We start from the raw sequence: 23,374 nt of genomic DNA, 5'->3' as shown, positions 1-23,374 counted from the left end.
GAGCCAACCAGATCTTTCAGTAAGAGACAAGTTTCTCTGCCCTTAGGTTAAAGTAACAAAATGTATTTTCAATCAGACTTGATTTTTCAGGTCTTAGTACCCTGTTTCTACTTCTGATTGCCTGTGGGAGCATCATTTGACTTAAACCTTGTCACAGTCTTTTAAGCCACCAACAGGAGAAATGCCACAAAGGTTTTCTGTGGCAAGTATTCTGTTCAAGTATTGATAAACCATTTTCAGGTTGCATTTCTGGAGTTGGGGAAAGAAAAGCTTTATTGATCAGCATACTGTTTTCCAAATGTCTTTTGTGTATGCTGTGGTTCTTGCAATTTAGTGTTGACTTGTACATGCAAGTGTGCTGAAACACAGTGTCTGAAATTTACTTTCAAACACACACGTTGTTCTAAGTCAATAAGAAATAAACTCGCACAGCAGAGTTTTGCCCAAACCTATCGTTTATGACACTTTTTTCCTCCTGAGATCTAACAATGTGCATCAGTATGTTTTGTTTTGATGAGGTGCTGCAGGTGCTCTGAGACTTCTGAGGCCTCTGTTTTTTATTTGAGAAGCTGAGCCACTAATTACTTGGATAACAGCCTCATTCCAGAAGCTTGCTGTGATTTTGCATTATATGCTCTATGAAACAACTTCTTACTCATGCCAAGTTACATATAAATTCCCACTCGAATCTGAAAGCAGACGTTCATGGTAGAGTTCTTGAAAACTGTGGAGTAGGGATGGTGCAAGTTGCACTGATATATATGTATATGTTTTTAAAGTAAAATTAGCTCTTAAAATGACAACCTCTTTAAATGAAAGCCAATTAAAATATTCTGTTGTTTGACGATTGCATGTCTTAGTATTGGGGAAGGAAGGAGAGAGGAGGGGCACAGGGGGATATACAGGCTCTTAGAAAGCCCCAGCAAAGTTTGATGCTTTTATTTGTCATCTGTCACCCTACAACAAACACACGCCACTAAAACTTGCGTTGGCTTTAATCTGGATGAAAAATGATCAAAAGCTCTGTACACAGTTTCAGAGCAGAAAGGACTGCAGGCAGAACCCTCTGCTTGCAGAGATGCTTTTCTTACCAGGGAAGTCTCTTTTCCCTATGATTTCAAGCCAGATGTCCTAAGAAGCTGTACTTGGGTGGTGAAGGAGACATACTTTCTTTCTTTCTTGAACTGGGTGTAAAATCTGGTTTAGCAGAGGGCACGTTCGTAGCGGAGTCTGGAAGAGATCACTTCTACTCTCTTCTTGTTAACCCACACAAATGGCATCTAACAGATTAACTTCATTTATTTTTGCTGGATCTACTTGCTTATCTTTCCTCACTGTCAATAATTTGCATAAATAATTATGCATGTAAGTTGTTCTTCCAAAAGGACTGTATGAGGGAAACCCCTTCCTATTCTGGGATACTGCATAGTTTCTCAGATGACAGGCTAAATGTCCAAAATAAATTATATTTATGACTAAATTTTATTAAAAAAATACAATTTCAGTTAAGTTGACACTTGATTGTTGCAGTAGCTCACAGCTTAGAGTGCAGCTTCTGATTGGTGAGATGAGCACTTCTATGGCACTTGGGGCAACCATCACCCAGGTTTTAGCATTGGCAACAGCTGAGCTGGGAGCAGGGTTAGTGGTGACGCATTTTCTTTGGAGTTAATCCCCCCCTTGGAATTTTTCAGCATATGAGAAAACTCTGGCTGTGTGTCTCTGCTGTGTTTAAGTTTTGTGAAATGCGTTGGTATCCTACCAAGTGGATACTCCAGAGCACTTCTGCGCAGAACTGGCAGGCTCCTCCTCTTTGACAGGCTGTTTGCTGAAGTTGTTTACAGAGCAGAGTTGTATGGTGATAACTCAGGGTGTCTCTGTTTTCAAAGATAGAGCGAGCACTCAAAATAACAGCTGCTTTTTTTCTTTGATTTAAGAATAATTAAACAAATCCAGATGACTTGCCCAAACTTCCCTGAGAGGCAAGCTTTCCGTCTAGACCCGCTTTGTGAGAAATCCAAATGTAGATCACTCTTCCCCTTCTTAAATGTATGTTTTCTTTAAGTAGGCCACTAGTCTTCTGGCCTCTAACAAAAATTCCTTCAACTCCTTTATAGATTGTGCCATGAGGAGTGTGAATGAGCTTGGGCCTGTTGCAGACCGGCTTTGTTGGCCAGTTTGGCAGGAGACTTGGGTTTTCTTGCCAACCTAAACAGCAGTCTGAATTCTGTCTCTCACATGAAGGACAAAGAGAGAGCCTGTATTCTCTTTTCAGAACTTCAGTTAGCGCCCCGTCCTGGGATCTAAGGGTACCATCCAGCCAGAACCACTCTTGTGAATTCTGCCTGCTTTGAGCATGTGCTGGCCTGGCTCACGAGGGTGTACGGAGTAGAGAGAAAAAACTTTAAGGGAGAATAAAAAAGGAATATATATATATATATTTTTTATATATACCTACTGACAGTCTTGTTCTTATGAAAACTTATAGGTAGTTACTTGTGGAGGTGTCTTTAGGCAGTTATCCATCAATGCATCTCTGCTTTTGATGGAAGTGACATTTCATAGCTTAGTCTTGTGATAAGCCTTACTAACCTTGAAACTGGTGTGTATTATGCTTTAATGGGTAGGAGAAACCCAACAATCACACTGTTAAAATTGCGTGGGCATTTTCACCTGTGTTCCATAAGGAAAAAAAGAAATCTCATGGTTAACAGCAAGTCCAATTCAGTTGACCAGAACTAGTTTTTGTTGGTTGTTTGGTTTTTTTTTTTTTTTTTGTATTAATGGAAGTCTGGATTCACAGGCTTGGTAGTGGGATTCATCCATGAGGAGCCCTTCTGGCCCAGTGGTATTTAATATGTGGGGTGACTGGACAGAAGGGGAGTGATCAGGGCGCAGTCTTGGCCACGGGAGAAGGGAATGCAGGTCCTCTAGGGCTAAAGACTGAATTAAGTTCTGCCTCTGCCCCATTACTTACGTTCCTCTGAGAACAGAAACCAGGAAGTGTCCTCCTTACACACCCAACAGAAAAATGCAGCAAGGTGAGGGAAATCCTAGAAATCTCAAGTATTTCATCCCTCCACGGGTTTGGTGGTTATAACAAAATAATATCTCACTGGGAATCCATGCTCAGTGCTGGCAAGGCTGAGGCACCTCTGAACGTGTGTGGCTGAGCTTCCTAGGACATCAGAAACTTTGCAATCTAAGAAACATGAGCTCCGATGAACTGTAAACCCTTTCAAGGTCAGGCAGAGCATGTGTTTTGGACCCAAACACTGAAGTCCTGCGACGGTGCTAAGGCAAGCTAAAGGGGAGTTATGTGCTGCATTTACGTTGGCCTTAACAATGCTGGTGTTCTAGTGTCGTGCATTTAATGCCAGTGTTGTAATCAGTCACAACCAAAGGCCAATGTGTTTGGCAATACAGAAACAGAATGGGGGCAACAAAGATGATTAGACAAGTAGGGCCACTTTTTTTTTTAATAGAATGTTTCAGTCTTGAAAAGATGTTGATGGATAATACTGCATGGGCATATGTGTGTTTGCTGTGGGGAATGTGGAAAGGAAATGATTAGCCACCATTTGTCTCGCTACAGCCACAGAGACCCCTCCCCCGTTCAAAGTACTTGTTCCCCAGTGTAAAATGAAATTTCTGCGTACTTTTAACCTACGCAGAGGTTTTGTGTCAATGATTTCGGGAGGTGACTAGACAAACTAAGGAAAGCACGTGACAATTAAAGGCAATAGTCTGCTTGCAAAGTCTGGTGCGTGACAGATTAAGCTATGGATTGCCTCAAATTTGAGTATGTGTCTGGGAAAAGCCAGCTATATTTGACTTATTTCCTATGCTTTTTCCCTGAATATCCCCTACTGGCTTCTGTCAATGTCAATGTGCTGGGAGAGATGGATTCACAGATCTATCCCAGTATGATGTGTTGCTTGCTGTACAAATGTGGAACAAGATGACGGATCACGCCCGAAGAGCTAACAATCAGGAGATAATAGATGCTTTAGAGCAGCCTGAATTCTTTCCTTCAGCCTTCGCTTTGTGCACTTAACTTGTTATCTTGCAGTAATAGGGAGCGTGTGCTTGTTTGGAGAGCAGTTGAATAGCTGTGTTTTGCTAGAGGGTTTTGGTAATTGTCAAAGAGGCAAAACAGATTCAGCTTGTTATTCCTGCCCCTTTCCTCCAAAGTGTCACTTTACATTACTGCATTGCTGTATTAAAAGCTACAAATGAAAAATGTGAGGTATGAATCCCTGTGACTCTTGTTAAGAAGTGCTGTGGATGGGAGTAACTTGCTTCCATCAGTAAACATAGCAGGCTTTGGCTAAAAGGCTCTTACTGTCAGAAACCCGATTTATTTTCTGCATAGTGAGGCGATGCAGATGGTTGTTAATGTGATTCTATGGAACTGGCCTGTTTGATGAACCCCAGCTGGGTGACACTGGTTAATTTAGCCAATTAACCTGTGTTAGGCGAGCTCATGGGCCGTTACCTCCATGCTGAGGAAGACAGTGGTGTGTTGCGCTGCAGGGCGCTGTTAAGACTTGTCCTTGTACAACAGGAGGAAGTAGAGAGAATTGGAGCTGTGCTTTTTAACTTTTGCTAGAAAGCAGAAGTTCATTTCCCTGTAATTGATTAGTCCTAATTGTTTGGATCTCTTCAGACTTACAGTGGTTCTGTATTGTACAGCTAAATCCTACTTTTATCCCACTGTTTGTTCATTATATTCATATCTATGAGATCACATATTTGTTATAAACAATCCACTTTTTTCCAAAAATGCCAGTGCTTAAGTGGAAAAACAAGCTTTATTTTGGTGCCACAAGGCATATCAGTAGGGAACAAAAGTAACATGCAGAAAAAAAACAAACTTGCTTTACTTAGCTTGAAATTTATTTTCCCTCTCCTGGTTAGCTGAGTTGCGTTTTAGGAGATGGTTTGTCCAAGTTTCCTTAAGCTGCTTTGCAGAGGAGTTGGGGAATTAATGGCTGAGATGTAGTAGGTAATTAGGAATTCCTTAGAACAGGGCTTGTCAAACGCTTGTACGCCATAGCCAGTGTCCTCTGGGGTTATAACCAGACCCATCCATGACTGTAGGAACCGCAGAACGTGCCACCTACCACTGCCCAAGCTTCCTCTGCCAGCCATAGGAGTTGTTCATTAATATTTAAAGGATAATGAAGGCTTTTTAGTGGCTTTTCCAGGTGGTGCGTGCTCTGCAGGAGGGAAATTAATGACAGTTTTCCTCTATTGCATGTGTTCTATTTCCTTCCTCTCTGGTGTGGTGTGTATCTCGCTAGCTGTCCAGTGGCTGTGGGCAAGCAGCCTGTACCGTATTGCCAGCACTGGTGTCTGTGTAGGACACTGCAGAGGGACGGAGAGCACTCCAGAATTTTGGCCTGTTGGCTGCTTCTTCCAAAGGCTGTGGCTGGCACAGGTCTCTGTCTAAAGGGGGTTGAGAATTCAGTGTAAAATAGGCAACCTTTTCACCTACCTCTTTCTCTGCTGGTGCAATCGTAGGTATTGGTCGGAGAGGCAGTCCCTCTCTCCTTTTATTCCCTGTGTTGTTTACTAAATGTCACAGTTCAAATCTTAACAGCTGTTCCTGCTGATAAACATTTATGTGCTTTCTGGTCTTACTGACGCTTTGGCCTTTGTGTCTTCTGCTACAGCCCCTTTGACACAGAGAACCTGTTTTTGTCACCTGGAACCACTGCCAAGTTTTCTGTGGGGAGCAGGAAGAGTTCCTTGTACAACTGGACCCCACCAAATACTCCCAGCTTCAGAGAGAAATACTACCTGGTGAGTATGCTGAGGAAAGCAAAATGCAAAGCACAGACCTCGGACTGGATTTTTGGATTAGATGAGGTTATTGAAGAACACATTCTAAGGCCATTGCAGTTTTTTTTTTCTTGTAACCTCTATTCTTTTGAGTTCCATTTTAGATTTTGTAAAGGAGAAAAAAAAATAATCCTGCCAAACGTTCCTCTTGGCAGGCAGAATGGTAGGGGTGTGGACATCTGCTCTAATAGTCTACAGTGGGAATCAAACTAGGAACCAATCTGCCTTAGTAGTCGTGGAGCAGGATGGTGCCTTAGATGTGCTATGTAAAACAAGCCTTCCTCTTCCTCAACCCCACTTCTTGCCAAGCGTAGCCCAGGGGAACAGAAAACCCTGTCCTCTTTCTCATTCATTCAAGAGGGTTTTGTTTTAGCAGTTGTGGTATATGATCCTGTTAGTTCTGCCATACATCTCGAATACTGATGACATCATAGATCCGTTCCCCTAACATCCAGTCTAAGTCAGGTTGATATTCCCTCACCAAGGCAGCAGAACATGCAGTCTTCTTCAGAAAAGTTTATTATTTGTACAGGCTATGTTGGACTCTTAAAAATGAACATTTCCTCTAGCCACTGCATTCACATCCTGTCCTGAGCTGACATGACACGAAAGCTGCTTGGCAAGGTTCTTTTTCCAGAAAAAAAAAATTTAGCTGTCTTGGTAACTTCTTTCTGAAAGATCTAAAGCAGAGTTACTACTGCTCCACTTCGTTTATTCAGTAGGCTCTTAGTGCTTGGTGTCAGTAGTTTCTTTTGTCCAGTCTATGCCGGGCTGGCTCCCTCGCGCAGGAGAGCGCTGTGGTTTTGATCAGTTTGTTTCCAAGAACAGGGAACCGTAGTTCTCTATCTTGGGCGGTATCTCATGCTTTTCAGTTGTATATGTGCTCACTTATGCATCTGTTTGCAGTCTGTTTTGCAGCGAAGGCAGAGCCAAGGGGGTGTAATTGATGAAGCTCAGCCTCCCAGCATATTGAGCTACTTGGCTGCCTGTGATTTTGAGGTACATGGGAAGAGCAAGCCTCACAGTCCTGCAGAGGCGAGTGAGGCAGACTCGTTCAGCTCTGAGGATCAGAAAGGGGCAGAATCCATAACTACAACTCCAGCTCTAGACCACAGGACATTGTCATCGGTGATTATTCAAGAGCCTTGTGCAGAAGAGCGACAGCTTCCTCTTTCAAGTCACACAACTCTAGATATCCTGAAGAAGACTCCGTGTGTGGATGGATTTCCAAATAACCCATCTAGTTTTCTGAATCGTCACAGAGGTAGTAGAGATTCTTTCAACCAGACCAGAAATCGCCGTCTGACAGAGCAAGAAGACATTAGTCAGAAGAGCTTGAATGCTGCAAATAACCTAAAACTAGATGGACATACAAAGTCAATTGATAAGACTCTTCAAGAAGTGTTAAACTTGCTGAAATCACACGATGTGGGGCAAGCCCAGCTGGAGAAACTGGAATACCAGGTTTCATCTCTGAGGGATAAACTAAAGGTATGGTAGTGTTTTACTCTCGGTAGATGGTGTAGCTTCCGCTGTTACTTCTAAAACTGTAGACATTCCATGACCCTGTGGTGGATTTGACTTGATGTATCGATGGCACGTTCCCAAAAAGTAAGTTTGGCCACCAGAGGTCAGGCACTACTCAGAAAAGGCAGACATGGGCGCTAAGTACAGCACTGCGTTGCACAGCACCTCTCAGCCTTCAAATGCTGTGTGCAGATCAATGATCTGGAAAAAAAGACATTAAGAAACTGCATGCAGTCAAAGTATAAACTAGTCTGGGCTGAGCAGAATCTGACCTGTATGTGAGAGCCTCTACATTTTGGTTTGCTTCTAATTTTTTTGATGTTGTTCAGATTTAGTATACCTTGTGATTACTGCATCAGTTAATCAACCCTGACGTTTCTCCAGGATCACCTAGCTCTTGCAGGCAGTTCAGTCTGTCTGACAAGTCATTTGATGCTGAAAACATTTCTTTCTTTAGAGGAAACGTCCTGGAGAAGAGCTTTCTGCAAGCAGTGGCTTGTATTGCAAATTTGGTAGCATTGCAGTACATGGGGCCACTGTGCAGACTTGGGAGATAAGATACTGCAAGACTTCATCTGAGGTCTGGGATAATAAATGATATTAACAAAACTGCACTGACTTTCTGTTCTACTTCTAAAAGTAGAAATTAAACAAACCAAACGCTCTCAAAGCAGCCTTTCCAAGGGGGAGAATATCAGTGGTTCCATGAAATCCACTATTGATATTGAAGTTCTTGGGTACTGTGCTGGCATGCAACAGACATTTAAAATTGCTACTTCTAAATCTGAAACAGGGAATGAGTGAAAATCAGCTCTCATTCCAGCCTTAACAGGCGTGGAAATTCAAAGAGGAATACAGATAGATTAAAATATTGAAGCATATTTTGAGTTTAATAGAAACAGTATTTTGGGATCAGAGTGATGTACAAAGAGCTACCTTTCCTGATGTGTTCAGAATGAAATTAGAAAAGCAAATTGATTTGTTATTAAGAGTGATTTGCTGCAAAACAGCAAAGAACTCATGCAAGATGTCTTGATAACTATAAATAACAGTGTTTTTCCTTACATTCCATCAACAGGTAAAGACACTTCACAAACATTCATCTATGGAAAGTTTAATGGTGGAGACAGTGCTGGAAAGTTTTGACTTTTTAAATGCTGACTATAGTGCTGATGAGCTTTCGTTATTTGGCAGCGTAAGAACAGCCAGTATCAGGTGTGTATCTGCAGCACTTGGTGACAGGGGATGAGGGAAAGTGGTAAGGAGGGCTGATCCCGAGAACGCTGACCAGTACGCTGGACTTGGCTAAGTAACGATTGTGCAGAGCTGCTATTGGTATGAACATCCAGGATAGAAACCAATTTTTAAAAATATTTTGAGATTCAGAGCATCTACCAGATTTAAATGGCAGGAAACTGAAGCAAAACTTATGGAAAACATTGCAGATGACGCTCACAGGAGATGGTGGAAGGCCTAACGTGTAGGACTGCTAGAAGCAGACTGCAGGAAACGGGCTCATCGGGATGATGCTGAACGGTTCTGCATTAGTGAGGGCGAGAGCTACGAGGAACTTAGAGAGCACTTCTGCCTGTTCTTTCTTTTGAATTCAGTTTTGCATTTTGCAAGTGGTATAGCACTGAAATTTATGTGGCAGAGCTACAAGCCTGATCCTGGGAGACTTACTGTACTCCCAGTATCATTGAGTTGGGGATTTGTCTGTTACATGTGCTGCTTCTGCAGTTCACCCGCAGCAAATGAGCCAGTAACTCGGTTCACGTTATCTGGAAGCATCTTTTGCTAGTAGTGGTTCTCCAAAATGGGATTTTGTGGGATCAGCTGATCTGGTATTACTGTCTTGGAATGAGTTTTAGAAATAAAGTCCTCAAGTTTTTAAGAAGTTTTATAAACTCAATTCAAAATGCAGTTATCTGTTAAATGCCACCTGGTCTGTACTTTTGCAACTTGCTTGAAGGCTGCTATTGAGACTGTACAGCTTCCTATTTGATGATGAGAGTTTTAACTTTTTTTTTTTTCTTTTTCCTCTCTCCCATCTCAACAGCACATACAACGACAACATGGTTCAGTCCCTCAGCTGTGACGTGAGAACAGAAACAAGAGACGTAACGACTGGCGATGACAGCTTAGACACGCTTCTGATAACTCACTTGAAGCTGTGCAAAGATCTTTTGCAGGTAAGGAACAGCCTGTGGGTTTCCAGGGCACTGGCTGTAATTGTGGATTCTGATTACAGACAAAAGTGAATGTGTAGTTGGTTCTTTTATAAAAACAGAATGACTTGGAATAGAAATGGAGTCCAAAAAACTGCAGTGTATGCACAGAATGTGTCATACAAAACTCTGCTCTTTTTTTTCAGCCTCAGGGTTTTGCCGAAGCTCTGAGAGATACCTTTGTGCCCAAAGCACGCTGCTAATGCAGCAGGAGAGATTTGGGTTGAGTTGTGTATTGAGAACAGGTGATCAATTTTTTTAATGAATGAATGGAAAAACTGCTCTACTGGAAAGAAATTACTAGCATGTCAGGCAGGAAAGAACTCTGATCTCCCCTGGAGACCTCATTCCTCAGTTAATTTCTGTTATAGTGCTCAAGCACGTTATCGTCCTCAAAGCATCGTCTCCAATGAGGCTGGGCAGCAGGGGACAGTGGAACTGCTGGCATTCATCTGCTGTGCAGTTATCGATGGGCAGAGGCAAAGAAGAACGTCAAACCCCAGCCAGCCTGTTCCAGCATAACGGGATCTGCTCATCCTGTTCTGCTGAGCAGCTTTGCACTCGAGTGCCCTGGCCATGCTGTGATGGGAAAAGAGGCCTTTGAGAGTAACTGGTGTTCTCTCACAGATTTTAAAAGTTTGTTTCTAAGAAACAAATCCTCCTTCATCTTGAGCTTGGTACTGCTTTTGTTTCAGCTACTGAGATAAGCATGTTGCATTTCAGAAACTGAAGTCACCAAATGTAGCCCAGGTTGTCCAGGAGAGCATTCTGGAAGAAGTATCGGAGCAGACGCAAGTGCTGGGCGATGTCTTGGATATGTCTGTTGAAGAAAGTGAGTAACTGTGTTATTCCAAGGTGTGCCAGAGATGTGAGGGGTACAGGTAACTCTGCTTGAGCTTCCCCGGTCACATCAGGGTTTCATTCTAAATTCCTTAACAAACAGTCATGTAATTAAAACAGCTTTCATCTCTGAATTCTTAGAGAAAACAGAGCTCTTTGTTTGATTGTTTTTTCCCATCTGCAAGGAAGGAAAAGATTTGAAGTTTAGCTCAAAGAAATAGTAGCTGAACTGGTATGTTTTAGAAACAGAAGTTATAGGTGGTGGAGTCCGCAGTTAAAGAGCGGCAGAATAGCCTTAGTAAAATCCTCTTTTTATATCTCTGCTTTCTCTTAGTAAGCAAACAGCCCAACTACTGTACCTATTTGCAAGGAAAGGTTAGTGTGCAATTTTTCCCCTCTCAGGCCTTCCCCCTACTAAATTCTTCCATTGACTGTTGGATGTGACAAAGTGGTAAAGGCACAATGGGAGACTTCGAAGGCTTTTGTTCTCATCTTGGTAAACACGGTGGCAAGCATGCAAATTTTAGTTGGAAGCATTTGCTGACAGATTTTATCCTGAAGGATGTGAGAACAAACTGTTCCCTGCAGCAAGGTTCTGAAGGGCCTTTGGCACAGTGTGATGAGGAAAGTGTAGGAGCCTCAAACGCAGAACACAAGTTGAACATCTCTATAGGTAAGAGTGAGAAATGAGAGGGTTTCAATGAAACCGCAAGGTATTGTTCGAGTGCTCTTCTGAAGTGTTTGATGAAAGTAAGGCTGCCTCAGCCTGTGCTCTGAGGTTCAGAGTTCACTTGTGGAGGTACGTAAGGCAGGATCTCTAAAATGCTTGGAAATGGCACAGCTCTTGCTTATAGATGTGGAAACAGTTAAACTCGCAGAAAGTTCTCCTGAAACTTGACTCATATGCTGGGATAAAATTAATGAGCGGCAGGAGAGCTGCTAAGCATCTCATTCAGGTCTCATAATGACAGTTTAGGAACTCAACCCAAGCTTGGTGAAATCAATACTTGCAGATGTTAAAGTACTGGCAGCAACTCTCCAGCGTTGAACAAAGCCGTGTATATAACGCAGATACGAGCTGTGCTGACACATCACTAGATGTGCCATCTGGTGCCTCATTTCTCATGTAAAATCCAAAATCTGCTAGAGCTCACTAACTTTCTAAAATGTGATGGGGTTTGTTTGTTTGTTTGTTTTTCCCTGCCAGTTATTCAGAAGATTAAAAAGAAGAAGCACTACCTGAAAATGTGGAGCGATCTTGCAGAGCCTGGCAGCATCTTGTTTGCTTCAGCGGAAAGATTCCGTCATGCACTAAAATACACCCTGACGCTCAAAGTGAAGGAAAAGTACCCCGGTCAGTTAGAAGCAGGTATCGGTCTGTTCCTTGAACACAAGGCCACTCTGGTTGCATTTTATTGCACAGCTAAAAATTGTCCTTGTGCATTTTAAAAATAAACTAAAACTCACCTTCTTGTTGTAAGTAGCTTACATCTAACCAACCCTTGGTTTTCTCCTTTGCTCTCTTCTGTGTCGCTTTCAGTATGGCAGAGGCTGCTGGAGCAGATCATCACCTGCGACGGGTTGCTCCCCTCTCTGTACCTCCAAACAGAACCGGTTACTTTATTCCAGTTTTATAGCTACCTGGAGAAACACCACATTATCAGCCTGGAGAAACACTTGGGAAAACTTGCTAAAGAAGGTAATGGCAGGGCTTGGCGCATTCCCTGGAGCTCACAAGCCCAGCAGCTGGCTCTTGCCCCCCAGGTTACTACTCAAGATGCATTTTCTGAGCAGTAAAAGGCCCAGCCATTGCGTTGCCAATTTGTTGCTATTTTAGTTCCCCCTGTGATGGTGCAGTTTTAATTAGAACAGGGAAGACACGCTTGACTCTGGTATCTAACCAGGGGGAAACAAAACAGAGATGTGAAGGATGGCTTTATCTTAAGTGCCCTAAGAAGTGGGTTCTGTGATATTCTGAAGCGAAAGCAGAAACAAAATTGGCAGCAATCTCCAGCTGGATAGCAGGACTGAGTAAATGTCTGTAGCTTTGTGTGACTATTGCAGCTGGAGTCAGACAGAGATAATAGCAATAAAATTTCAGAGGTTACTAACGTGCACTTTCTAGCATGAGGTAGCCAGTGTCTTGCTAAAGCCCAGTCCAACATATGAAAGTACTTTAAAACTCAGTCTGTATTTGGAAAAAAAAAAATTAAAAATAGTTCTGGTATTGGCTGCGTATTTAGTCTTATTTGGATGCAGATAACTCATCGGCGGGGGACTAAGAACTTGTGCATTGCTGTTCAGTGAAAAAGCCCAGGACTATTCTTCAAATTGAAACGTTAATCCAGTACTTGATTGTTTTTTTCCTCTTCCCCCCCCCCCCCGTTATTATTTAAAAAATATAGAGGGTTTTCTCTTTGACAGACATTTTTAAAAGTATTTTGCTTGATGGTGTCTTCCCCATTTTAGGACTACTCTGCCCTAATGTCCAAAGGTACAGGAGTTGTTCTGCACTGTATGTTGTACTCAGTGCACCTGGGTCTTAAAAGGAGCAGGGCTTCGCTGCACCCTGTGAACTAATGTTGTGAAACAAGGATCTCTGCTCCATTTGTCAGTCTTGGCACAGGAGGAAATGAAACAATGGCAGGGAAAGAAGACAGGATGGTCAAAGAGGCAGTTGTCCTGATTTGCTTCCTGCTGTGCTTGGCTTGCTTATAGCACTGGGAGTAACTATGTGGGGCTAAAAGGGAGGAACTAGAGAGGAGCTGGTCTTCCCTTGCTGTGGTCTCCATTTGTCAGTGAAGTTGAGTCCTTTCGCTTGCAGTGATGTTAATAGAGGAGCTACAATGCCCTGGGCGGCTGAAGACTCTTAAAAAATTGAAAGGAAAGCGCCTGAACAAACTCCAGCCTCTGCCACAGACTTTACGGCTACTTGGGCTCCTGCAGCTGGATGACAACCACCGCGTCAGCAAAGCGGCCACGTCCTGCCTCTCCCGTGCAGCGGCAAACAAGAACTTCAGGGAAAAGGTAAGGGCTGCAGTTCTTGCCGGCTTCTCTAAGTAGCTGCTGAAATACGTGGAATTTGTTTTATCCTAAATAGCACTGTTGTCCTCTCCACCCTTCATTATCTATGACCTAGAACACAAACTGCAGCGGTGCTCAGGTGATTTGTGTGGATCCTTTATTGAATTTCAGATTGGTAAAACAGTGCTTATGTCAGTCTGAATCTGAGTGCTTGATTACACTGAAGTCTATAAACCCTTTCATGTTTTGTTTTGTTTTTTTTTTTTCTCCCTTCTTCTTTTAGGCTCTCTTTTTCTACACTGATATTTTAGGTGACTGTGATGCAAGACTTCAGCAAGCTGCGTGTTTGGCCCTTAAAAACCTCCGAGTAAGTATTTACAGCTCTACTTTTGCTGTGCGTGTCTGGCCAAAATAGCTAGATGCAAAACTGTATCTAGCTTTTTTTTTTTTAAGCCGGTAGGATTACTTTTTCAGCTTTCTTTTTTTTTTTTTTTTTTTTGGAATTAACGGGTTTTTTTGGCTGCCAAAGTTCCAGACCATTAGTGCTGTTATTCAAAAGGCGGCAGGCAGAGGGAGCTGCAGACATCCTGGTGTCTCAGTTTGCTGACAGACACGGTGCAACGCCAGGAAGGACGCGTTCTGGCCTCTACAATATCGTCAGTGGCGAAGGACAGCAGACACTGACTGGGGGACATCCAGCATGTAGAAAAATGAGCAACAGTCAGCTGTGTATGGAGTCAGCTTTAACATTTTAAAGTTAAATCAATTCACTTTTTTAAACAATTTCTGATTATAGTCAGAAAAGAAAAGTACTATTTGCATTGCTATTTTAACTGTCAGAATAGATTTAAAGCTTTCCAACAGCCACACGTCTGTAATAAGTTAGTTCTCACACAAAGGATTATTGCGAGCACAGTTTCTGTATAAACATGTAGTCACAAGATCGGCCCAACCAATCAGTCTTATTCTCGAAGTCAGATTTGCAGAGCAACAACTGTTCCCTTGCACAACCTGGGTTCAATCTTTCAGTGGAGGTCCTGATTGTTTTATGCTAATGTAACGGTGCTGCAGCAGTGAATTGTACCCTGGGATCTTTACTATTTTCCATACCCTAAAACAGGATAGAAAGCAGCAGAGGTGAGATCATGCTCAGAAAAAATAACTGCAAGCTGATATGGTGGGGAGAAAAGAAAGGTCACAGTAGAATTCAGATGCAAGAAGAGATGGGAGTTAGTATTTATGCGTTTACCTTGCAAAAAATATTTATCAAAATGCTTGCTGAAAAGCTACTGTTGCAAATTTTTCTTTTCTCAAACAGGGTGTTGAGAGTATTGAGCAGGTTGCCCACCTGTGCCAATCTGAAACAGAGGAAGTGAGAAACGCAGCCAGGGAAACAACACTATCCTTCGGTAAGTCTTTCGCCCAACATAAAAACACAGATCCTGAAAAAGTAAAGTGAAATCGTGCAGAATCAGAACAGGCCTGAAGTTCAGCCTGAGCACGTCTAGGACAATGGAAATGTTTCATGAACGGCTATTTGATACCATTAAGATAAAATTTGTACCACATAAAATAACGAAAGGCTCCCATTAAAGTTTGTGGAACCATACCAAGGAAATTTCTGCAGGATAAAGTGCTTTAAGAACCATTCAGCCTTTTTAAAAGGTGGCAGGTAAGTGCTGACAGTGCTGCTGGAGTACTACTTACTCGTAGTACTAGCATCAGCAACTTCTCCTTCTACACTTTGTAAAAAGGATGTTTGAGCCAGGCAGATCACAATAAAGCCTCCTCTAGCTCTGAGATTAGCTGAGCTGACGGTGGAGATCTCTTATTTATCAGAACAACAGACTCTGGATGCAGTAACCTCTTTAGCCATCTACAAGCTGACTAGTTACTTCTAACTTTGATGTTCCTGTTCTTCAAATGGTTCCACTCTGAATACTGGAGGGGTAAACAGTACAAACAAAACGGTTTTATACTGGTTCAGTTACCTGTTACTTCACCAGAACTCAGCAGACTGGCAGTGGAGTTGAGCTGTCAGTGGAATGTTGGTGTTCCCAGTGAGCTGCTGTCCAGTATTTGTACTTCTGCTGAGGGCACGGGGGAGTTGCCTCGGCTAACGACCTTACATGCACAGCTGCTGGAGAGGATGTCTTGTTTATCTAGGAGACAATTTCCTTGTTCTGTTCTTCCTAAAAATGCTTTGATTCCTGCTCAGTTCTAGGGATCTCCAGACTTGCTTTGCAGAAACACTCAGATTCATGTGTATTACAAAGCAAATTTTCCAGCTGTGATGCTCCAAATTGTCACTCATGTGGAAATGTTTGCAGCCAGCCTGATTTTCCGTGGTGGCTTCTTCCGTAGCAGTTTTTGGAAAGCTGTTCCCTTAGAGATGTGTTTGTCACTATTGAGAGTTCTTGTTAAGTTCTGACCAAGGTCACAACAGAAGTATTTCTAGAGTATCGCTTTTCTCAGGGTGTTTCTAACTGCTTTCTCTTCCTCAGCATGGGATATATTTTCTCTTTCTCCACAGGTGAAAAGGGACGGCAAGCCTTTGAGAAAATGGACAGGATTTGCTGTGAATTAAGAGAAACTGTACAACAAGAGGCTGAAATTGAAATCACGGTATTTTAGGAGTGGAATCTGAGGAGCTGAATCATGTTGTCCTCTCAGCCACCTGTGGGTACCAGGGGATTTCATTTTGTTGTTTATCAGTCTGGTTTACTCATGGCCTGTTGTGCAGGTGTTGTGTACTAACAGAGCACAGGTTTGTCTCCAAAGGAGGGAGAGTTTGCAGTCTTCACTACGTAGACTGGAATACGCTTTCTCACTGTCTCTCAGCACGTTGATGGAATATCAAGTGCTGGACAAATGAAAACTAGGATCTCTTAGAATATGGAACCAGGTTGTCACTTGAGTTAAAATCCTCATCTCACTGGAATTATCTGCTCCTGTTTAAACTGTAAGTCAAATATCTCTTTTCCCATAAAGTATCTTATTAATTTGGCATTTCTCAGAGGACAAAAATGCTCCCTCTCTGACAGTCCATCTAGAAACTTGCAAACAGATCATTTGCATCAACTGCCATGTACATCGGAAGCAGCTTTGCTTGGTGGTTTCCTTTTCTTGTACGATGTAGTTGCAGAAGGAAAGCCTGTTACTTCAAAAAGCATTTCTTAATAATCATTGCAACTTAGGCCAGGTTCAAGGAAGGACTGACGAGGATCCAGACTGTGTATCCTCAGCAGTTTACAACAGGAAGGAGATATTGTAATGGCCATGTGCAGCTCTGACTGACACGTGGACAGCTATGTATAAGTTGTTTGGTTGTGTTTTTTAAAGAACTTGCTCATTTAGTCATAGCTCAAGCCTTCTCACCACCATACACCCCTAGCCAGGCTCCTTACTCAGCATTGTTTTTTTAACTTAGTGGAGGGCAGCCACAGAGAGAAGCTTGGCTTCAGGTAAAATACTTGAAAGGGTTTGGCTTGTGTGTGTATGTGTGTATATATTTTTATATATATGTATTACTTTTCTATTCAGTATTTATTGTTGGATTTCATACTGTTTTCTAAAATTCTAATAAAACACTTGAAACAAATTCCTGCAAGTGCTTCCTACGGCTGTTCCTGTAGCACTGTGGGCAGGTGTACGGCAGTAACCCCACCCAGGGAGATAGGACACTGGAGTGATGCCCTGTGGTACGCAGGCTGTCAGTACCTGCTCCTGCACGCTGTCTGTACCCCTGGAACAGGCCCAGCCACTATTCCGCTGTTTTTGGGGAATGCACAGCTTCTACAGTTGCAGTCTTTACTGATGTGCTCTGAATAGCAGGACTAGGATGTTTAGGTCATGGAGTAAAACTTAAGTGCCTGCTTTTCTGTGCTGTAAATCTGCTTTTAATTTACAGATTTATTTAGAAGCAGGGGAAAGAAGCTGTTCTACTTGAGTAAATTCTCTCTTTCCCTAGGTGACTCACCCCTCCTCTTCCTCTTTGCTAGAAGGAAGGGAGAAGGGAACAGCTGGTGATGTGTAAGAGACAGGGGCAGCCCAATCAGCTTTTCGCCAGAGCCTAGCTCGGCTTTACCCACTAACAGCAAGGTGCTGACTGTTTCTGAGGGGCAGCATATGAGAACCCACCACAGCTGTGTTAGTACCACTTCATTAAACTACTGACAGCTCTCTTCAAACACCTCTCCTCCATTTGTAGCATTGCTTAAAAAGATAAACAAAGTTAAATACTTTAATCCAAGCACCAGGACAAGGTGATGGCTGCAGGTGCAGGAACACCCCATCCCCACCAAATGCAGTTTCATGCAAAGGCACAACTGAAACTTTTAAAAAAAAAAACATTTGTGCTCAAAAGTTTCTACACGTTTTTATATTATACTGATTCCTAGGGCAAAGTAGTTAAATGGTAATTGTTTAAAGTGAAAGAGAGGAGGAAGATGTATGTGTCAGGGAGAGACACAGGATACTCATTTCACTTGTTCTCTTTTACAGTAACATTTAAATCTCTTTCCTCTACAACGCACTCCCACCAAATATCATGCTAGCCCGGATCTGTAAGTGACTCGGAACCACTTGCTTTGAGAAGACAGGAAGTAATAAGTCTCATGTACATTCTTTAAAAAAAGAATTTTATTGTTACAACTAAAATGAGAACTGAAAACTTGTATGGGAAATTGAAAAACTGTACAATTTTACCATAACCTGTGAGGTCTTTGCAGCGGCTTACACAAAAGACAAGATACCTGAAAATGTATTATACCAAAACATTTAGCTTTTTTGGTTTTTTTTACTTTTTTTTTAAAAAAAGTTTATTCTATGGCAATCTGTAAAAAAGAAAGACCTGATGAGTAAATATTTGCTTAAGGCATATAGCAGAGCAGCTCACTAACTTTCTAACAAGTTTAACATGGATATTTGTCCATTTTCCAAGAACAGGTTAACCAATACACCCACTTTGAAACGCTACTGTATATACACACCCAAACTACTACATACATATACAGGACATCAAAACAAAAATGTTTACAGTTCAGTATTATAAGCCTTATACACACCTCCCTGGGCTTGGAGGCTGTTCCACTGTCTATTCCAGGACAGTGTAAGAAGTTCTGGATTTGGAACAGAGGAAAGAAATGGCAAAATACAGGGGCAGAAAGGGAGATATTCAAAATTTTATCTTTTGCAAAAATTTTATCTTGTTAGAATAATTAGCAAGTGACTTATTCTAGATTGAAAGGAAGGATGCTTTGCTTTCCTGTCAAGCCTAAAATTTAAAATATTCCCTCTTGGGAACAGTATATTATAGTTAGGTATTTTTTTGTTTGTTTATTTTTAAATGGGCCACCACGTCAGGAGCCTGTATTTCTGCAGATCAAAGCGTGCTAGTGAGATTTTGCAAAAGAGGCTTTCCTCTCCCTCCTCCAGCAGCACAGCACAGCACATCCCATCCCATCCCACCCTGAAATCATGGAGCTATTGCTTGCCTCAAGTGACCAGAGGTGAGGTGTGAATAGGGCTTACTAAACTCTCTGGAATGTCTGTACTACACTTACTCAGCTGAAATGAACCATGCTAAACAACTGGGTTACACTGAGTACGCAGAAATTCAATAGGAAGTCATGCCAAGTATTAGGCGAGTACATGTTATCTGAGAAACACCAAATCAGTCTATCGCTGAACGAGGGTACTTTCAGCAACACCCTTGGAACCACAGCCACTTAATGATCAGTTCATGCAAATATAATTTGGGCACATCAGTAAGCAGAAATATAAGTTCTTTCACCTTTCAAGCACGTGGTATTTAATCAGGACACTAGAAGACTTTACATGCATTTTAATACAAATGGGGTACAAATGATGCCTTAGAACAATATTCTACCAGCTGATGGAGAGAATAGTTGGGACAAAGCACTCACGTACTGTATCTTAAATACACAGATGAGCCATTAATATATTACCATTTTTCTATACTCATTTTTCATGTTTCCAATAATATAACTAAATATTGACTGATTACAACATTCCTCCTTTCAAGTACTGGTCTGACCAACAGTCTCACAGGTAAAGTATTGATTCCCAGTACTACCTGAGGATTTATTATTGTACTTTTGAAAAGCCCTTGATACAAGCTTAACAAAACACAAAATAGAAATAACTCCCACCTCCCTCCCCGCCATTCACCAACTTATTTACTGAAGGAAAAGAGCTACACCTACAGACAGCTTTGCAGAAATAAATACGGAGTGGAGAGACTTACATAAGAGACTCCATAGCGAGGTCTGCACTGAGAGTGGCCGTTAAGTGCTATAAATCTAGAAAGCCTTTAAAAGAACTGATTAGTAACACTGTCGCAAATCAGCTGTCATGGTTTAGTCTCAATCACTACAACTTTCAGTAGTGAATTTACTCCTACCCTCTGCCCCATGACATGAGCAAAGAAGCCTCTGCTGCTGTTGTTTAAACTATTAATAATTTGGTACTAACAAGAGGAGCAGCACTGACCAAGCCTGTTTAGTACAATGCTGACTTCCAGTCACAGTTCTACCAATGCACCCAAATCCTTATTTACAAGCACTTTACGTCATTCAAGCCCTGGCCCTGCGGCGCAGGCCCAACTGAGCGGAACAACGTAGACGCAGCGTGGCACAGGACAAACCCACCCACCTCACTCAGCTTACCTCAGGATAGCAACAGCCCTGTCCGCAGAGGTGCAAGCCTCGCCCTCTTACACTGCTGTGTCCGGCAATTACTGAAGACTGTCTCTTCAAGCCAAACTAAAGCCAGTATTTTAAACGTTTGCTTTAAAAAAAAGCAGAACACACAAACGCTTGCATCATAAGCCAACAGATACGTTCACAGACCAACATGGCTTTTGTTGAACTTTTTATGTCTTATGGAAGCTGCCACAGCGTTAATTGCTCTGGATTTATTGAAATGCTTTCCTGTTCATTGCCTGCAATGCTTCAGGCTGCGATACCTCTCCGGCCCTTGCAGGAAGCACGCTATTCCTTACGGAGCAGATGTAGAGTGAAACTGCATTTTACATTCCAAATGATGAGGTTTAAGAACTGGTCCTTCTGAATGCCAACTGCACAGCTGCAGAATGCTGGTGGACATGTTTTGGCTGAATTTCCCTTCCTGCTTCTCTCACTCCCCTCAGCCTCTCCTAACCCAGAATATAAAAGTAAAAACAGCTTTGCAAAGGATGGTGCAATGTAAATAGGCATATGTGCAAGTAGAGTGCAACAAAAGTCAATGAGGAGATACACTTATTTAAAAGAAAAAGAAAAAAAAAAAAAAAAAAGAGCTTGACATGTTGGGATACCCTGAGCAAATGCAGAAGCCTGTTTCTATAATCACATGTAAAACAATAAGCTCTTTAAAAACAGTTATGCCAAGATTAAATATATCAATACCACAGGCACTGCCCACAACTCAGTCTTTAATGATGAAGCAAGTTAAAAAACAAAACAAAACAAAAAACCAACCACAAACACCCCTCCCCCAACACCCTCCCCTTCCAAAAAGTTACATTCTTCAGGTATGTGGGTTTCTCTCTCTTTTTTTTGGGAACTCATCAATATAAATCATGTATTTGGTTACAACACTTGGAGAGTACAAGCAAGTTTCACTTGTGCCTAGTTCTTCTGAAACACAAAAGAAAAAGAACTGGCTTTTTAAAAAAGGCTAAAAACAACAATGTGTTGTAATTCTATTATTTAGTTTAAAAAAAAAAAAGAAAAAAAAAGGAAAACAGACTATTTGGCATTTTCTCTGCTTACTCCTGAATATTTTAAGGCCCTGAGATTAGAATATTATGTTCTTGGGACCACAGGGCTAGACAAAACCCTAGTGCATCAATTCTCTCTTTAAGCCCTAACCAAAGTTCTGGCCTTTCAACCTAAGATCTACCTCCACTGAGTCAAGGCTCACGTGCCTCCATTAGCTTGCTTTCAGAGAAGCTTATTACAAACCGATCAAATCGTTGGTGTTTTCTGCAGGGTCAATCTTGCTGGCACGTCCATCAATGAAAACACACCCTGTAACAGAGATAAGCTCCTGCCGTGAGGAAAGTGAACATGCATATATTCACTAGAAATGGCTTCCAAGTTGTCATCATGTTCTCATCGTCCTCTTCTGAGTTTTCCGACTTCATTGACTCTTCTTTGTGGGGCGAGAGACGCAGATTTTCACCAACAGTTCTCCTCCGAATTTCAGTGTCTTGACTAGTGCTTAAGGACAGAGAAATAAACATTCAGTACTGGATTTTCTGTTCAGGAGAGAAACCATGCAGACTCTCCAAGAGCGTGGCCCCACACACTGAACACCACAGACAAAGCTGGAAATCTGCTGTCGGGAGCTGCAGCAGATGACAAACCAAAGCCTATCACTAATGATCACAGTTCTGGCTATTAACTTACAGGTTTAGAACAGTGCTTGTCATCAAAAGCCATGCCTGGGACTATTTTGTGCCCTTTAACGCATAAGCTGGCTTAGTTTTAAACACCACCTGTTTCCATTGCTCATCACAAATCTGCTACCTGCATCGAGACAGGCAGTGTGAACCAGCACAAATCAAACCTACATTCAGGTCAGGAAACATTAAGGTTCTAAAACCAAGCACCCACCCAAAAAGTCAGAAAATGAAGGAACTGTGGTTGCTTGTGCATTCATAACTTAGAAAGAGTGGCTAAATGCACTGTGATAGCTTTTAATGATGGCTTCACCTCTTTTAATAAGGTTTTGTTTTCTAGATACTGGATCTCCATCCTGTTGACAGTGTACTGACACCCAAAGAGGCTTCTTGACTGGGCAGGAACGTTTATTTCTACTGTACGAGCTCTTCCAGCTGGATTCAGAACGCCGAACATCAGCATGCTGTGAGAACCAGTGGGTGGTAACCAGCAGTGAGATGCTTTGCAGGGGCATTTCCTAGACATCTCCTGACAGCTTTAGTATAGAAGAACTCGGGAAGCTTCCATGCCAGACACCAGAATATCAGGGCAGGAAAATAAACATACATAAGACTTCTGCTTCTTCCCTCGCCTCTGCCAGCACAATCTCTATTTCCTTCCTCTCCATCTCCTCCAGCCTTGCACTGTCCTACATCCTTTCACATCAGACTGTTCCTCTGCTCCCTGTTCTTTCCCCCTCCTGCCTGGCACGTATCACTTTCCAACCCTCACTGTCCCGGACATGAGGACAAGAGCGATGACCACAAAGGAGGCCTGATCCTGCAGCAATAGCACTGGTGCGGAATGAGAGAGCTCAGGATTCAAATCCTGGCTTTTCCTAGTACACCCGAAACACTGCATAAGGCAGGATTTAACTTTAGCAAGGTAAAAGGTAGATGCCTAGTCCAAGCCCACCTCTACAATCAATGAAGATGGGCAGTTCCAGAGGATGACTCAACTCCAGCCTCGGACAAGTGACTATAATAAATGAAATTAACTGAGTATCTGAGCTCTTAAGAGCTGGACATGTCTTATGTTCTTTTAAGATACACTGTGTAAAGTATTTCCACGAAATCATTTATTCACTCAGAAATTCAAATTTATATAGCTAATGAGAAGACACAAGACACTAGCTTTAAATCCAGGCTCTTCATTAGGTGTGGAAACCATTAGCTGGCATCTCACATTTCAGGCAAACATTCTGGTAACAGAACTATACTGTCACTGAGGGAGGAAAGAGGGAGGTGCTACCACTGCAACATTTCCTTCTTTTGTAGCTAAGCTTCCATTTGTGTCCATTCCTATTTCTAATATTTCCTTTCTTTTTAGTAAAGACGTTTGGAATTTGAGTATTTCACTTCCAGAATCTCCCCTGATAAATTAAGAAAAATCCTGACCAAAACGTTGTTTCAGGTTGAGTAAGGAAACACTTCCGTGTTATCT

The 23,374-nt window shown here is 42.1% G+C and overlaps 2 protein-coding genes across 10 annotated transcripts in view; one reads left to right on the top strand and one right to left on the bottom strand.

The window, feature by feature from the left end:
- The window catches only part of RIPOR3 (RIPOR family member 3), a 53,356-nt gene extending 36,289 nt beyond the window's left edge, over positions 1 to 17,067 (top strand). For 4 of the 5 annotated variants that reach the window (XM_086760802.1, XM_086760803.1, XM_086760804.1 and 1 more), the window contains 12 exons: positions 5,679 to 5,808; positions 6,754 to 7,338; positions 8,453 to 8,589; positions 9,434 to 9,566; positions 10,326 to 10,434; positions 11,650 to 11,811; positions 11,983 to 12,141; positions 13,267 to 13,469; positions 13,750 to 13,833; positions 14,785 to 14,875; positions 16,000 to 16,091; positions 16,210 to 17,067. In XM_086760802.1, the coding sequence (XP_086616928.1) occupies positions 5,679 to 5,808; positions 6,754 to 7,338; positions 8,453 to 8,589; positions 9,434 to 9,566; positions 10,326 to 10,434; positions 11,650 to 11,811; positions 11,983 to 12,141; positions 13,267 to 13,469; positions 13,750 to 13,833; positions 14,785 to 14,875; positions 16,000 to 16,091; positions 16,210 to 16,341 (2,017 nt within the window). In that variant the 3' untranslated portion in view covers positions 16,342 to 17,067. Of the gene's footprint in view, positions 1 to 5,678; positions 5,809 to 6,753; positions 7,339 to 8,452; positions 8,590 to 9,433; positions 9,567 to 10,325; positions 10,435 to 11,649; positions 11,812 to 11,982; positions 12,142 to 13,266; positions 13,470 to 13,749; positions 13,834 to 14,784; positions 14,876 to 15,999 lie in introns of all 5 variants that reach the window. The other variant, XM_010121429.2, reaches the window with a different exon arrangement.
- Positions 17,068 to 18,085: 1,018 nt separating this feature from the next.
- Positions 18,086 to 23,374, bottom strand: part of PTPN1 (protein tyrosine phosphatase non-receptor type 1) — a 46,113-nt gene continuing 40,824 nt past the window's right edge. For all 5 annotated transcript variants that reach the window (XM_086760806.1, XM_086760809.1, XM_086760808.1 and 2 more), the window contains one exon: positions 18,086 to 21,709. In XM_086760806.1, the coding sequence (XP_086616932.1) occupies positions 21,502 to 21,709 (208 nt within the window). In that variant the 3' untranslated portion in view covers positions 18,086 to 21,501. The remainder of the gene's footprint in view (positions 21,710 to 23,374) is intronic.

This window comes from Chlamydotis macqueenii, chromosome 16 (assembly GCF_036417535.1).
Source record: "Chlamydotis macqueenii isolate bChlMac1 chromosome 16, bChlMac1.mat, whole genome shotgun sequence".
Classification (NCBI taxonomy): domain Eukaryota; kingdom Metazoa; phylum Chordata; class Aves; order Otidiformes; family Otididae; genus Chlamydotis; species Chlamydotis macqueenii.
The sequence above is the reverse complement of the archived record's forward strand: the minus strand, read 5'-3'. Positions and strand labels throughout refer to the sequence as shown.